Source organism: Astyanax mexicanus, chromosome 25 (assembly GCF_023375975.1).
Source record: "Astyanax mexicanus isolate ESR-SI-001 chromosome 25, AstMex3_surface, whole genome shotgun sequence".
Lineage (NCBI taxonomy): Eukaryota > Metazoa > Chordata > Actinopteri > Characiformes > Acestrorhamphidae > Astyanax > Astyanax mexicanus.
This window is the reverse complement of record NC_064432.1, coordinates 14107518-14124630: the sequence shown is the minus strand read 5'-3', so window position 1 is coordinate 14124630 and position 17113 is coordinate 14107518. Positions and strand designations below refer to the sequence as shown.

Below are 17113 nucleotides of genomic sequence, written 5' to 3'. Positions count from 1 at the left end.
ACTAAATACCCATAAAAATTCCCAATAAATGATACCAATAAAAATCTGATTATTTCGTGTTAATATGAGATTATTCAACTGATAAAACCAAAAAAACAAACATCAAAGCTCATCCACTCACTGATGTCACAGTTCTGCCCCTCCCACCCTGGCAGACACTCGCAGAAATATCCACCAATCAGGTTGCGGCAGGACTTTGCGTACACGCAGGGCTTGTCGTTGCATTCGTTGGCGTCTATGAAAACAAACCAAAACATTATAAAAGTGAAGGAAATCCAGCACAAAAGAGTCTGATATAAATCTGTTTATTTATTATTTGTTCTCACCAATCAGACATGTTTTTCCAATCCACTGCGGAGGACAGCTGCACTTAAACCCATTCACCAGATCCTGACAGGTTCCTCCGTGGCTGCACGGGTTCGAGAAACAGTCGTCTACATCTACAACGAGTCAGAAAAGAATGCATTAATGCATGCAAAGAAGAGGAATTTAACATCAACTCATTGGGTTATATCAAACACCCTGTGTAGGGTGCATAGTGATGCTTATTGCTATCTTACACCCCCCCTCCTGCCTGGTTTAAATAGCAGCAGAGCTTCTAAATATATATACACTGATGGGCGTGGTGGTCTGGAAATGAGGTGTGTTCAGGTACATTTCTGGAGTTTTGCTTGTTTATCTTGTTTACAACCTAGACAGACGTCAACAGTCAGACGTTTATCGCTATCTCGGCAACACAAGCCCAATTTTTACATCAACAATAAACAGAATAGTAAATAAAATAACATTGCTGTTCCTGTAAATCAGCAGCTCAGTTTCCTCTGCTGAGAAGCTTTTGTTGGACATGTCCAGGTAGCTGCACCGTTAAAATAGCAATCCGCCAAAGTCTCACAAAGAGCTCACCTGACTCTTAAAGGGAATGATGAGCAAGAGACACTCTGATTGGTTTATTTCATGTTACGCCCAAAATTAAACACACCCATGATTAATTAAGAGAATTAGTACATGTGTACTTTTCCTGTCGTTACGATAGAAAAGACACACTGACACGCCCTAAATCAAGCTGCACGGTGCACAGCTGACCACTCGCCTATAGCTCACCAAAATAGAGCCCTGTCTTATTCAATGGACTGGAGCTGATCAAGGCATATTTTAACAGATCAGGCATGGGCTTGATGGGTTTAATCCCAGTCCAGTTCCAACTATTTGGGCCCTATTTTGTTAATCTATAGGCGATATGTGAACTGTGCCCTGTGCAGCTTGATTTATTAGGGCGTGTCAGTGTGTCTTTGCTATCGTAACGAAAAAACGGGAAAAGTACACCTTGCTTATCTTGAAACGCAATGCAAAAAGAATGTACTAACTCTATTAATGAATGATGGGTGTGTTTAAATTTGGGTGTAATGTGAAATAAATCAATCAGAGTGCCTCTTGCTCATCATTCTCTTTACGAGTCAGGTGAGCTCTGACTTTGGCGGATTGCTATTTTAACAGTGCAGCTACCTGGACGTGTCCAACAAGCACTTCTAAGCAGAGGAAACTGAGCTGCTGGAAGACTTTTCCACTTTCTGTGTGAGGATGCTCTAGAGGTGCTTAATTGCATTAAGGTCTAAAGACATACTGAACTGAGCTGAATTTAACACTGGAATAAAATATTAATATCATGATATATAGTATCTTTCTTACTGATGCTGCAGGACGTCCCAGTCCAGCCGGCGGCACACAGGCACTCGTATCCCTCACTGCTCTCAGAACAGCTTCCCCCGTTAGCACAGGGGCTGGAGAGACACGCCCGCTCCGCTGTAAACACACACACACACACAGGTTTCAGTATCTCAGGTTGACATTTTTCCTAGGTTTGACTACTGTAGCAAATTTATATGGTAATATAACTTGATACAATTAATCCCACTATGATTGTTGATTCGAATCCCTGTCATGCAGCTTGCCATCAGCTACCAGACCCTGAGAGAGCACAATTGGCCTTGCTCTCTCTGGTGGGTACAGTAGATGGCGCTCTCTCTTTCCCCTCATCACTCCTAGGGTGATGTGGATCAGCACAAGGCTGCGTCTGTGAGCTGATGTATCAGAACCAAGTCGCTGCGCTTTCCTCAGAGCGTTAGCGCTGTGATACTACTCGGCAATGCTGCATCAGCAGTAGCTCAAAAAGAGGCGGAGTCTGACTTCACATGTGTCGGAGGAGGCATGTGGTAGTCTTCTTTACCCTCCTGGTGTTGGAGCATCACTAGTGATAGGGGAGGATATACAGCTGAGGAGCAGCTGAATTAGTTGGAAAATTGGGCAGAAAATGGAAGAAAATTGTAAAAAAAAGTGTTCTTTGTTTGCTGTATTTCTATCCTGTAGATCATTAGTAAGCGTGTGATAGGTCAGGGGCCGGTAGAGATGCTGTGCTATTGGCTTTAAGCATGGGGAGATGCAGGGGGGTATCCTGACCCTGCTGTCAGCACTCAGAGGGCGGGAGGAGGAAGAGGAAGCTGGAGAAAAGGGCTGTGACGCTTCATTTAGCTCAGTTCATCACTGTACCCATCCTGCCACTTCCCTGTCAAAACACATCAGATCTGCAGCTCCCGGATCATACCTCAGGATTACTTCTGCAGAGCTGCACTGCTGGAGCGTAAAAACCATTATTATACACGCCTTAAATCGCAGTACAGTATCAGCCGAATGCATGTAACTCATTATTATAACATGTTCTGCATTATAGATTAACACTATACTCATCTAAACTATTAATAGACCAGAATATGTTTCATATTTTACATTAATTTACATTTTACAGGGAGTCTTTGAGCATTACGTAGCATTAAGGAGTAAAACACCTTTCCTACTGGCTCCTGCACCCGTTTATTTGCATACTGGGTATCACCCCAACTTTATGTCAATGTTCTATTCCATACTATGGCAAGAATTACTTAACGAAGTAATGATAAAAATACTTTAAGAAAGAAGAATTTTAAGAACTTTGAAAGTATCTTCAAATGCAAGTAACTGCAAAAAACATCAAACACATTATAATGATAAAACTGGCACTCATCAGGACTGCCCCAAAAAAGAAAGAGCGAGAGTTTCCTGCACTGACTTTGGACTTGATAATAAAACACAGTGGATCAACACCAGCAGATGATCAGCATGTCTCTCCAAACCATCACTGATCATCAGTAAATTTTACATTTCATTTGTAAATCAAGGGAGCAGAGTCTGGAGGAAGAGTGAGAAGAGAGAGACACACAGTCCAAACTGCTCGAGGTCTAGTGTGAAGTTTCCCCCAATCAGTGATGGTTTGGAGAGACATGTCACCTGCTGGTGTTGATCCACTGTGTTTTATTATCAAGTCTAAAGTCAGTGCAGTTTTGTTTTCCCACACAATCTCTGCTTATCACAACTTTTATGGAGATGAGGATTTCATTTTCCAGCAGGATTTGGCACACTGCCCACACTGCCAAAGGTACCAATTGGTCTTATATAATATTCAAATTTTCTGAGAAACAGATTTTTTTTTTATTGGCTATAAGACATAATCATAATCATCAACAATAAAATAAATAAAATAGCATATATGAATGATATACTCACCCCTCTCGCAGTTGGATCCGGAGTATCCGTCAGCACAGGAGCACTGGTACTTATCGGGTCCGGTGTTGCTGCAGGTTCCTCCGTTCAGACAGGGCTGATAAGTTCCACAGTAGTTCAGATCTGAGAAGATCAAACACTGTTACACAAAATCATTAATACACAGAGCTGCCAATTCATTAGGTACACCCAGCCTTTTATTAGCTTTTTTTTTTTTTTGCCAATTTATACTTAATAATTTTGCATGCTAAATAATTTCAGTTTCCAAAGATTCAATGCATCCAAGTTTACCAAAAATTGCATTTACCCACATTTATATTATATTATTACCATTTTAAAACAAATGATTTACCGTATTTTTCAGACTATAAAAAAATAGTCCGCACGATTTTAAGGCACATTAAGCGACACTAGTAAGGATGCCAAAATCAAAGTGAGAAAAGGGTGTCTCCATGTTTTCCTTCTAATAGGGAAACACTTAAGTAAACAGAACTGTAATTCTTAAAAAAAAAAAAAAACTCTTTGTGATAAAGCGCATTCATATCCAGCAAGGACAGAACGAAACTTTATGGGTAGTGTAGGGCGAGCGCTCAGAAGCAGGGCCAGTAACCATGGCAACAAGGAGGTACAGTTTATCCGACACCGTTTATTTACACACCAACACTAATATTTACAAATTTACAGGCGTACGTACTTGACGAGAAAAGAAAACGAAAAGTAAACAAACACAAAATAATCTCTTCACGCAGAGAATAAGGTCTATCTCCTATACAGTCGTATAGAGCTTCTTTTCATGGCTGATATCCCGAACTATCTGCCCCCCCACCCTTACTCATAGATCCAGTACACCTTTTATACCATTAACCCCTCCCATGAACATACCATTTCTCACACGGGTAGAACCGGGTAATGATACACCAAGTACATGGTACTATGATATAATAAGAACAACAATATTAATAATAATAATAATAATAGTAGCAAACTCTAATCAGTTTGTAAGTGCTGAAATCTGTACGAGTTTCAATGTACATATAAAATACACATTCACATTTCTTCCCTTTCTTTTACAGGTACACACTCCCCCTCTCTTCTGCAAGGATGGACTCACCCAGGTAAGTAAAAGGTTTTGAGTTACGTGTAGTACCCTTTTGTCTCAACAGGCTGAGCATGAGTGTACACAGGTAAGTGATATAGTCTTTATGGTGATGAAGAGGGGTATAGCCTACTTCATCACACTCTTTTAAAGTTAGAGTGCGGGATGTTAATCTACACAGATTTCTCTCCTGAAAACTGTTTATTTAGGTGAGTAAAACACTTCCGTTTATTTAAAGATTCGATTTCCAATATTTTGTCTAAGGGTGAGTTTTTTTTAGTGAAATTTCTCCATGCATCAGCATTAGCATTAGCCGCTAACCGGTTGCGGCAACCCAGTGTGCTAGCAGCTAGCGGTTCATCCCACGTAGATTGTTTTGTGAAAAACACAGTAAAAAGATCTACTGGTTTATATCAATTTACACTGTAACATATATACAAAATTACAACAAAGATAAAAACACAGATTTTATTGTTTCCATAGCAACAGAATGATAGTAAAACTGAGTACCTTTATCACAGAGCTGCCCGCCCCAGTTGATATCGCAGAGGCACTGCCAGGGCTCCACACACGTGCCGTGAACACAGCCGGGGTGCGGGATGCACTTATCACAGTACAGACCCTGCCAGCCGTACAGACAGCTACACACACACACACACACACACACACACATACAAACAATAGTCAATCATTAATTCACACATATGCATATAAACTTGCAGTGTCAAAAAAAATATATATAAAAATATTAAACATTATCTTCTTCTCAAGACTAAGCTCTTAATAATGTGCATTTAAATGTAAATTAAATAATCAATATTATATTCGAATTATAATAAAATAAACTATATTTACAATAGTTTTAGTTTTAAAAGCTTGAAAAAAATTGATAATTAGAATTTGTCCAAAGGTGTGCATACATAATAGTTACTGATCAGGACCCCTGACCTTTTCAAAATAAGCTGGAGTTTTTAAACAAACTAGTCAAAATAAAAACATGCAACAGCAAAGTTAATCTAGATCTAGTACTGAATTAAGTGAAACAAGTTGTTTATCTGTTAAACGGCATTGCATGATTGCAATTTGATTTTTAATGATTTTAACAAGTTTACAAGAACTGAAGCATCCTTTAAAGGCTGACAAAACCAAAGGGCAAAACCAAGCGTGAGAAAACCAGAACTGAGAACGTAATGATATGCATCTATGACAGTTGGCAATACTTTGCAGAGTGACATGGTGAACATAACGGTTTATGTACAGTACACAACGGAGTGATGAATCACAGGTGAATGAAATCAGTACTCAGGGGAAGGTGAGTGAGAGAACAAAATAATTAAAAATGTTAAATGCTGGTAATAATCCTGTAATTCTGTTTGTAAACAACAGTCAGACGTTCATTGCTATCTCGAGCGTACACCCCCACTTAAAAGCTAAAGCATTTGGCAGTCCTGTTTTGATGTAACTGAGGGAAAAAGGAAGTCACAGTACGTCCTAAAGAGCTCCATGTGACGATCCTGCTGTAAAAGAATCCCAGAAAAACTGCTCTCTGGGAGCTTTTCAGCATTTCTCACACCACAAGCCGAGCTGTATTATTCCAAGACATCCATAGAAGTTTTACAGCTTCCCTTTCAGAAAACAGACTGAAAACACGGCCACGGTTCACTGGGGGGAAACAAAAGGCTGACAGCTTCTGCTGGTCTCTGAACTATTTAGTGCCAAACCAGGCAAACAACAAACAGCAGCGTTTAGAGCTCCTCCGGGGCCTGTAGCCATGCTAATATTAGCCTGCGGCGCAGACGCCTTCCCCCCGTCTGAGAGCGGTTTCTGGGCTCGGGGACAGTCCGGGCAGCTCAGCGATGCGTATTCCCAGATGGGGAGACGGGGGTGACATTCAGGGTTAAAGATGGGAAGGAAGGAGGAAGTGGAGACAAAACATGTGAAATCTACTACAATAATATAATCCTCTGTAAGCTCAAGCACAAACTGGATGTCCCAATCACATGATTTTGAGTATCTGCCGATACCGAGTCCCGATCCCATATTTTGGAGATGCCAGATAATCTAAACAAACTAGGCAAACAAAACCAAAGAGCAAAACCAAGCCTGAGAGAACCAGAACAGAGATCGTAATGACAGTTGGCAAAACTTCGCAAAATTAAATGGTGAACACAAAGGTTTATATACAGTACACAAAGGAGTAATAAATCACAGGTGAATGAAATCGGTCCTCAGGGGAAGATGAGTAAGAGAGAACAGGCGGACTGGTGTCATTCCAGAAAAAGAGGGATTATAGGGGGTTATTATGGGCAGTAAGGGGATTGAAGAGGACCTCAATATGTGACAATAACAAATTATATTCACATAATTTCTAACAGAAAAACTGTGTATTTTAAAAATGGTGGATACGTACGTTCTGTCTCATTTTGTCTCTAAAACAGGTCGCAATAACCAAAATTTAACTCCATAGTACTAAACTCTAATCAATTGATTACCAGCATTCTCCAAAAGCAAAAGTCAAAGAACCGTAAGATCCAAACAAAACAGGCAGACTATGACAGTTGGCAATACTTCACAAAGTGACAAAGCAAACGCAATGGCTTATAAAGAGTACATGAGTAATAAGTCACAGGTGAATGAAATCAGTACTCAGGGGAAGATGAGTAAGAAACCTGGAGGACTGCATGTGACTAAGTCTTCTAAAAGAGAGTTTTTATAGCGGATTAGGATAAATTCCTAAATGTGTGACAATAACACATTACAGTATATGCTCTTATTTAATATAGGAGCTGTTAAAAATAAAAAAAATGGTCCTTTCTGTCTCTTTTATTGGACCTATATTCCATAGTTTATACTGTACAGTACTAAACTATAAACAACTGATTACCAGCATTCTCTTAAAGCAAAAGTCCCAGAGGATCCAAATAATCGAAGTGGCAATACTTCGCAAAGTGACCTGGCGAACAGAAAGGTTTATAAACAGTATAGAAAGGAGTAATAATTCACAGGTGAATGAAATCAGTACTCAGGGGATGTTTAAATATATATATATAAGTTGTCTGAAACTCCGCAGTGACAGTGCTGTGATGCCGTGTTGTAGGTCAGTTCTGTGATTGAACAGATCTTCTCGTAGTGTGTGGAAATGTAGAGAAGCGTTTATGGAATGCTCTGATGAGATACTGGTTCTCGGAGAACTCTGCGGTGGGAAAACAGAGTGCCCTCTGGGGGGAAAGACAGTTAGCCTGAGGCTAAGAGGCTCAGCTGTATAAATAAACAGGCTGGTTAAGTGAAGCTCGCTCTCTGATTAAAGAGCGCTATTCTTAAATGCGAGCATGAGAAAAGTGCGAAAGGGAAAAAAAAGACCCTGATATTTCCGGTCAGCGGCTCGGTCTCACTTCCTTTTCTCTCAGTGAACTCTCAGAGACGGGTCAGGGTGCGGTAGGACACGGGCTTGGTCTACAGGCCCTCACATTTACACTACACTGATTGGTTTGAGAGGCTGGGTAAAGTTTTTTAAACTTTGGACAGTTCTGGAAAAATCTAGCGCAGGGTTTGAACTGAACAGCTGTTAACGACGATATTAACTGCATCCCTTGATATTGAATTGAATTGAATTTAGCCAGTGGCACTGTTTTGTTCGCTTGCCTGCATTTTTACAGTACAGTTTTACTGATGCTGTAGTCTTTTACACCATTTCCATACCCCATCACTTCTTATTACTCTTCTCTTCTATTCTAATTTATTCTCTTCGCTTCTCTTTCTTCTCTTCTATTCTCTTCTCTTATCTTCTGTTATATTTTCTGCTCTTTTATTCTATTCTCTTCTCTTTTCAATTTTGTTCTCTTTTATTCTCTTATCTTCTATTGTCTTCTCTTCTATTCTCTTCTATTCTCTTCTGTTCTCTAGTTCTGTATCTTCTCTTCTATCCAATTATGTTCCCTTCTCTTCTCTAATATTCTAATCTCTTCTCCTCTCTTTGTATCTCTTCTATTCTCTGATATTTTCTTCTATTCTATTTTCTTATCTACTCTTCTTTTCTTTTCTATTCTCTTCTCTTAAATTGTTTTCTGTTCTATTCTCATCTATTCTATTTACTTCTCTTCTATTCTTTCCTCTTCTAATCAATTCTCTTTTTTTCTACTCGTTTCTATTCTATTCTGTCCTCTTTTCTTCTGTTCTATTCTCTTCTCTTTAATTTTATTATCTTCTCTTCTTTCCTCTTCTTCTCTTACCTATTCTATTCTTTTCTATTCTCTTGTGTTCTATTTTCATATCTTCTCTTCTATTATGTTTTCTTCTATTCATTTCTATTCTATTTTCTTCCATACTCTTCTCTTCTTTTCTCTACTATTCTCTTCTCTTTTCTTCTGTTCTATTTTCTTCTCTTCTCTTCAATTTTTTTCTATTCTTTTTTTCTTCTTTTCTATTTTCTTCTCTTCTCTTCAAATTTCTTCTATTCTATTATATTCTCTTATCTTGTGTTCTATTCTCTTCCCTTTAATTCTCTTCTATTCTCATCTATTGTATTCTGCTCTCTACTCTTTTCTTCGAATGTATTTTCTTCTTTTCTATTCTTTTCTAATCCATACTCCTCACTTCTATTTTGTTCTAATCTATTCTCTCATATTTTCATCTATTCTCTTCTCTTGTAGACTAGAAAAGGGCAGAAGAGAAGAGAAGAGAAGAGAAGAGAAGAGAAGAGAAGAGAAGAGAAGAGAACTGGAGATGATCTGGGCTCAGAGCCGGCGGCTGGGGGACGAGGCTGTGTGCCGGCACTGTTTCTGCTCCCGCTCTCCACCCCGGCTTCAGTTACTCACAAGCTCATAATGTCAAGTATCTGAGCGGCTTGGCCAAGAGCACCAACAATAAAATCACAGAGAGAGAACCCCCTCCTCCCAGAGCGCTTACTGTACCGTACTGAGGAGGATACAGACACTCACTTGCAGTCTCCAGGTAGCTTACAGGACCCGTGCTCCACACTGCAGCCCTGCCTGCAGATCGCTGAGGAGAAACAGAGGAGGAACAGTGTTTCAGAGTTAGAGAGAGAGAGAGAGAGTCTGCGGTCCGTCCGTCCGTCCTCCTCGCCGTTCCCTCGAGCCCTCGGGAATGCTGAGGAACGCTGAGGAATGTACGGGGGTATCTATCAAATTCCTAATCCACCCACAGAGCGCTTTCAGACCCAGTCTAATTTGAGGCCTGTCGTCAAGCTTTGAGGCACATTAACCTCAGCGCTCTCCACTGGCTGGAGCTTTACGTCATTATCTCACACGCCAGACCCAAGTACCGGAGTCTTCCACACTATAGAGGAACACATTAAAACTCATGTAGTAACTTAAAAGTGTTAAACAAACCAAAATACTCTGTGAAGAAGCTTTTAGATGCTCTTATCTTGGGAGCTGTTTGTTAACTTGTGGTTTCTGAGGCTGGAAACTCTGATGAAACTCTCGCTCTTCCTTTCCTTGGGCGGTCCTGATGAGTGCCAGTTCTATCATAGTGTTTTTGAAGCTCTTTGCATTGACTGCTCTTGAGGATACTCTCAAAGTTCTTGATTTTTTTTAGATTGACTTAGTTGAGTATTAGAATAGTATATTATACTTTACAGCTGATGCTCTCAAACACATTAAGAGACAAGAAATTCAAGTAATTAACTCTTGATGAGTTCAGCACAGCTGTTAACTGAAAGCCTGAATTCCAGGTGACTCTACCTCATAAAGCTGACTGAGAAAATCTAAGCATCTAAGCAAGAGGATCTACTTTGGGGAATGTAAAATATAAAAGATATTCTGGTTTGTTTAACACTTTTTTACAGTTTATTAAATAATTCAATATGTTTTTCTTCAAAGTATTGATCTACTTTTGAGTGGCACTATACAATAACTGCAACTCTGCCAAGTGTGGCATTATTACTATTATAAAGTATAAAGTTTATCAAATACAGTGGTGCTGAGAAGTTTGTAAACTTTTTAGAATTTTCTATATTTCTGCATAAATATGATCTAAAACATCATCAGATTTAAAGAGAACCCAGTTAAAACAAATGAGACAAAACGTATTGAGCAAAATGATCCAATATTACATATTTTTAAGGGTAAAAGTATGTAAATCTTTGTTTTCGGTATCTGGGGTGATTTTCCTCCTTTTAACAGTAATAACTGAACTAAATGTTTCCGGTATCTGTAGAGGAGTTCTGGAGGAACTTTAACTCCATTCCTCCGTACAGAACAGCTTCAACTCTGAGATGTTGGTGGATTTCCTCACATTAACTGATCACTTCAGCTCCGCCCACAACATTTACATTAGATTAAGATCAGGACTTTAACTTGGCCCAATTCCAAAACATTAACCTTATTCTTCTTTAATCATTCTTTAGTAGAACGACTTCTGTGATTAGGGTCGTTGTCCAGCTGCATGATCCACCTGCTCTAGAGAGTCAGTTCATGAACAGATGTTCTGATATTTTACTTTAGAATTTTCTGATTTAATTGGAATTCATTTATTGTTCCATCAATGAAGACAAGCCGTACTGCCCCAAACTATGATACTACCACCACAATGGTTTACAGATGCAGTGAATGCACTGCTTTTCTTCCTCCAATACATATTGTTTTTCATTTTATTGTTTTAGGTCATATTTATCACAAACTTTCAAGCATATATATAACATACAGCTCTGAAAAAATAAGAGTCCACTTAAAAAAATTTAAACCTCTGGAATATAATCAAGAGGAAGATGGATGATCACAAGCCATCAAACCAAGCTGAACTGCTTGACTTTGTGCACCAGGAGTAAAGGCATAAAGTTATCCAAAAGTGTATTATCCGTGGTAAGTATGTAAGACTGGTGGAGGAGAACATGATGCCAAGATGCATGAACACTGTGATTAAAAACCAGGGTTATTCCACCAAATATTGATTTCTGAACTTTTAAAACTTTATGAATATGAACTTGTTTTCTTTGCATTATTTGAGATCTGAAAGCTCTGCATCTTTTTTGTTAGTTCAGCCATTTCACATTTTCGAAATGTTGTCCATAGTTTATAGAATAAAACAACAATATTCGTTTTACTCAAACATAAACCTATAAATAGCAAGTACTCAATACTCAAGTGCTCTCTTTATTTTTTCCAGAGCTGTAAACAACACAATAGTCTAGACTGGGCTTTAAAGAGAATGATCTCACCTGTGTTGCACTCAGGGCCAGTCCATCCCTCCAGACAGGTCTTGTTTCCGTTCTGGTCGCAGGTATAATGTCCGAAGAACTCGTCTCGTGGACGGCAGAACTTGTTGCAGCTGAAGCCGTAGTAGTGCTCCTCACAGGTGACCCGGATCTGATACTCGAACTGAGCCACGGGGCCGTTGTGGGAGAGTTTTTGCCAGGAGTGGTTTGGGTTGATCATCCCGGAGTGATACGCCTTCTCAATGAGCCGCCCGGAGCTCAGACCTGCAGGTGAGATCATTCTGTTCTTAATTCTTCAACTGAAATAAACATTAAATATTAAAGTGGTGTGAAAAAGTGTTTGCTCCCTAAATATAAAAACCCTTGGCAGCAACAACTGCAATCAAGTCTTTCTCATCTCTGTGGAGGAATTTAGTTCCACTCTTCTTTACAGAATTATTTAAATTCAGACACACTGGAGGATTTTCCTGCATAAACGTCCTGTTTAAGATCATCCACAGCATCTCAATCAGACTTTAACTAGACCCTCCAAACCCTTCATTTAGATTATTAATCCATTTAGAGACAGTGAACATGTTTGTGAGCTTTGGGTCATTGTCCTGCTGCAGAACCCAAGTACTCCTGAGCTTGAGGTCACTAAGGAACAGATGGAGGATTTTCTCCTTCAGGATTTTCTGATAAACAGCAGAATTCCTGCTTCCATCTATTACAGAAATTATGTGTTTTATAGTTTTACGCCAGACACACCTTCCAAAATGTTTAAGTTTTCTCTTGTCAGTCTAAAGAATATTTACCCAAAAGTCCCAAAAATTGTTCAGTATCAAAATGTTTTCTGGTAAAATTGAGATGAATCTTAATGTTTCTTTTTGGTCAGCAGTGTTTTTTATCTTGGAACTCTCCCAGGGAGGCCATTTTCATTTTCATCCAGTCTCTTTCTTATTATTGAATCATTAACACTGTAGCTCTGTGTTGGGTAAGAGCCGGCAGAGGTCACAGATAATAAACAGAGACAGTGCTGGAGCTCTGCAGCATCACCTGCCAGTACTCATCACACACAAGTATGAGGACATGACCATCTCTACACACACACACACACACACACACACACACACACACACACACACACTTTAAGATTTTGTGGGAAAACAAAACTGCACTGACTTTAGACTTGATAATAAAACACAGTGGATCAACACCAGCAGATGACATGTCTCTCCAAACCATCACTGATCATCAGTAAATTTTACATTTCATTTGTAAATCAAGGCAGCAGTGTCTGGAGGAAGAGTGGAGAGACACACAGTCCAAACTGCTCGAGGTCTAGTGTGAAGTTTCCACCAATCAGTGATGATTTGGAGAGACATGTCATCTGCTGGTGTTGATCCACTGAGTTTTATTATCAAGACTAAAGTCAGTGCAGTTTTGTTTTCCCACAAAATCTTACAGCACTTTATGCTTCCCTCTGCTGATGACAACTTTTATGGAGATGCAGATTTCATTTTCCAGCAGGATTTGGCACACTGCCCACACTGCCAAAAGTTCCAATTGGTCTTATATAATATTCTAATTTTCTGAGACACTGGCTGTAAGCCATAATCATCAACTATAAAATAAATAAATGCTTAAAATAGATCACTCTATGTGTAACACATCTATATAATATACTAATTTCACATTTTCAACTGAATTACTGAAATAAAGTAACTTTTCAAAGATATATTTTTTTGTTGAGATGCAGTAATACTGCCTTGCTTACAGTGTCACAATTTAGCACACTATATTAAATTGGAAGCCCTATAGTGTGAAATTCTTATATCGTATTGCCAGGTTCTTGCAAATATACAACCATACCACTTTGCAATGCAGTGAATCTTTTTAAATGATTTATTTATTACAATTTTCCTCCCCATTTTCTTACAATTTATCACTTTATTGATTATTCCACCCATTCAGCTGCTACTCAGCTGTATATCCTCCCCTATCACTACTGATGCTCCAACACCAGGAGGGTGAAGAAGACTAGCACACGCCTCCTCCGATACATGTGAAGTCAGACTCCGCCTCTTTTTGAAAATTTTTGCCAAATAGTATCACAGTGCACTCGGAGGAAAAAGCGCAGCGACTCGGTTCTGATACATCAGCTCACAGACGCAGCTTGGTGCTGATCCACATCACTCTAGGAGTGATGAGGGGAAAGAGCGCCATTTACTGTACCAACCCAGAGAGAGCAAGACCTACTGTGCTCTCTCAGGACTCCGGCAGCTGATGGCAAGCTGCATGACCGGAACAGAATATCCAAACATATGAACTATAGGACAGAATTGCTAAAGAAATTGCAAAGCAGTATAACTTACTGTCTCCAGCGGTTTCATTATGAAGGTCCAGGGCCTCCAAGATCAGTGTGTATGACCTCTGTAAGAGAAAAATAAACAGAAAAAAAAAAATCAGAAGATTCATAAAGCCAAAAAAATACACAGGTATATCTGTACGCCGTAAATAATACCCATGGAGTATTATATATAACATAGAATCCTTGGCGAAAGTGTTGTAGGCCATGAGAGCAAGTTACCATTTTCTCTACAGCAAAGTGTGACTTTAAGCTGTATAAGAACTGTATATATACTGGTAATCCATTGTTTCTGTTTTTTAAATAGGTACTAACTCAATACCCAAGAAAAGGAAGCCCTGGTGGGCAAGACTACATACTGACGGGGGGTTAGGGGTGAAGAACACGCCCTTTATGCAAATAAATGACGCTAGAAGCCAAAAGGAAAGATGCATGGGTTAATATGGTGCTACATATCAAAGAGAAATCAACTTTAGTGTGCTTTAGCAAAATTCTAAGTAAATCCAACATGAATTCTGAGTAACTTTACTGTAAGTAAATTATATACCGTTCTATACCATTCCATATTTTGTCAGTAATGTATTATCACAAATGCAATAAAGGTGAGTTTTAAAAAAGCACATTTTTGATTAAAATCTATCTTTATTTAAATAATCAGATGATATCGATCCCATCTGCAGAGTAGTTGCAGAGTGTCGCCATATTTAAGGTATAGTTACTGTGAGCTGTACAGTAGAAGTAGTAGAAACAGACTGGCTTTTATATTATTTGTGGAATTTAAAGCAATAATACTGGAGAAACATAAGTAAAATGAGGAAATAGTTCATCCAGACAAAGCTGAGGGAGGATACCAGATTCTACTCCACATTAAATATCATCTGTTAACATTAAGAACTATCACTGAAAAATACAAACAGATTACAACAAGCTGAAACTCTATTTCTGCTGCATTTAGTCTTGTAATGTTACCTGGATATTACAGATATTATCTTATTTACAGCACCTGTAAACACTGTTTTACACAGATCAATATATTTTAAGCATTTATATATTTTATTGTAGATTTTATTGTTGATTGACTTATAGCCAATGAAAACCTAAAAATCAGTGTCTCAGAAAATTATATAATATATATAATATATCTCACTCCTGTTTAGCAAACAAGTTAGCATTAGCATCTTCCCAGAGTTTTATGTGTTACCTTAAAACAAACGAAAACAAAAACAATAATAATATAATATAATATAATAATAGTTTTAGAGAAGCTAAGCTAACGTTGGGTTAGTTCTTTATGTAAACACTAATATGTTTAATAATGGTAGGTTAGAAGTGAACTGAACACAATAAAACCTGCAAATGTAACTTAAATATTCCTGAGTAAATTTGAAATCGAATTGTAAATCAAACAGAGACCTTGTGAATCGGTATAATTGGTATAACTTTACCTTAGACATGCTGAAATATCTTCTAATCCAAGTGTTCTAATTAATGGGGATTACTGTGTTTCATTGGAAACATAATCAAATCACTGAGTAATTAAAGATCATACTGGTTATAATGGGTGGAATTTGTAAACCTACATGCAGATCCAGCTTGTATTCCCGAGATAGCTCTTTAAATGATCCGGGTTGTGAAAATAAACACTGGCGGAGCTCCAGCCGCTGCTCCAGGCTTAGTTCCACAGAGTTCCTGTTGATCTAAAGCTTGACCTCTGACTCAGTACCTGACTGACTATGCTGAACTGAAACAGAAGCTTCTATAAACGAGGAGGAATGCTGACGCTATTAGCATATCATTTACATATCTTCTCTGAACACTGAATGTGATGTTAGATGTTCAATTGAAGATGTAAAATAAGGCTGAACACTTAAATCCAACACTGGATAGAGGTGAGACAATATAACTTATTACAGTATCGATATGTTGCATCAAATATCTAACTAGTGCATCTCAAAACATTAGAATTTAATTGAAAAGATTCAGTATTTCAGTGATTAGTTATAATATATAGATGCATTACACACCGTGTGATCTATCTAAAGCGTTAATAAAAACACAAAAATCAGTGTCTCAGAAAATTAGAATATTATATAAGACCAATTGGTACTTTTGACAGTGTGGGCAGTGTGCCAAGTCCTGCTGGAAAATGAAATCCATGTCTCCATAAAAGTTGTTTTCAGCAGAGGGAAGCATGAAGTGTAAGTTTCATTTGCGATACACACTTCTTTTTAGGTACACAGATGTAAAGTATTTCGTTTTAAGTTAGCAAGCATTAGCTGGTTAGCCAACAAAAAATCTAGAACCACCTCCCACACATTTCCAATGTTTTTTGAGAAAGAAAACTTTAGTTTAAGGTTGTTAGTACTGATATTTTGGCTTAAAGTATTTTCCCCTGATAATAGAAGATACTATTGCTAACAAAATGAATAGTGAGGCTGTATTTGAGTATTTTACTCAGAAAAGGCCCTTTGCAACAAGGCAAGAAACCCATCAATTGCCTGGGGCCCTGAGGTTGTTTGGGGCCTTCAGACAACAACTGGTTCAGAATCGAATGCAACGACAAACTGTGTGAGCGCCCCTGTAAATTCTGTGGTGGTCAATGCAGGAAATTTACAGTGACCCTGTTTTTAGAATCCCCCTCAAGGGGGCGCCTCACACTACTTAATGAAAGTACACAGCCAGGTTTTTCACCTCAGACAATACACAACAGGATTAGTAAGAAGACCTCGTCTGAGGGAGGGATCTGTACCTACTGTCCGTGGCAAGTCAGCAGACGAGGGAGACAGATGTAAGAACTTTCAAATAAAAGCACAAACTAACACTAACGTGTGACGTGTGGTTAATGCCTGCAACAGCTTATTTGCATAAAAGAGACAGAGCCCTTAAACGGCTTATTCTGAAAGGG

The 17113-nt window shown here is 38.6% G+C and overlaps 1 protein-coding gene across 1 annotated transcript in view; it reads right to left on the bottom strand.

The window, feature by feature from the left end:
* jag1b (jagged canonical Notch ligand 1b) overlaps nt 1-17113 on the bottom strand; it is a 63006-nt gene that overhangs the window by 28009 nt on the left and 17884 nt on the right. The window contains exons 3-10 of the mRNA XM_022667228.2: nt 14216-14273; nt 11865-12125; nt 9625-9685; nt 5198-5328; nt 3595-3714; nt 1687-1800; nt 327-440; nt 122-235 (exon numbers count right to left, since the gene is read on the bottom strand). Of these exons, the coding sequence (XP_022522949.2) occupies nt 122-235; nt 327-440; nt 1687-1800; nt 3595-3714; nt 5198-5328; nt 9625-9685; nt 11865-12125; nt 14216-14273 (973 nt within the window). The remainder of the gene's footprint in view (nt 1-121; nt 236-326; nt 441-1686; nt 1801-3594; nt 3715-5197; nt 5329-9624; nt 9686-11864; nt 12126-14215; nt 14274-17113) is intronic.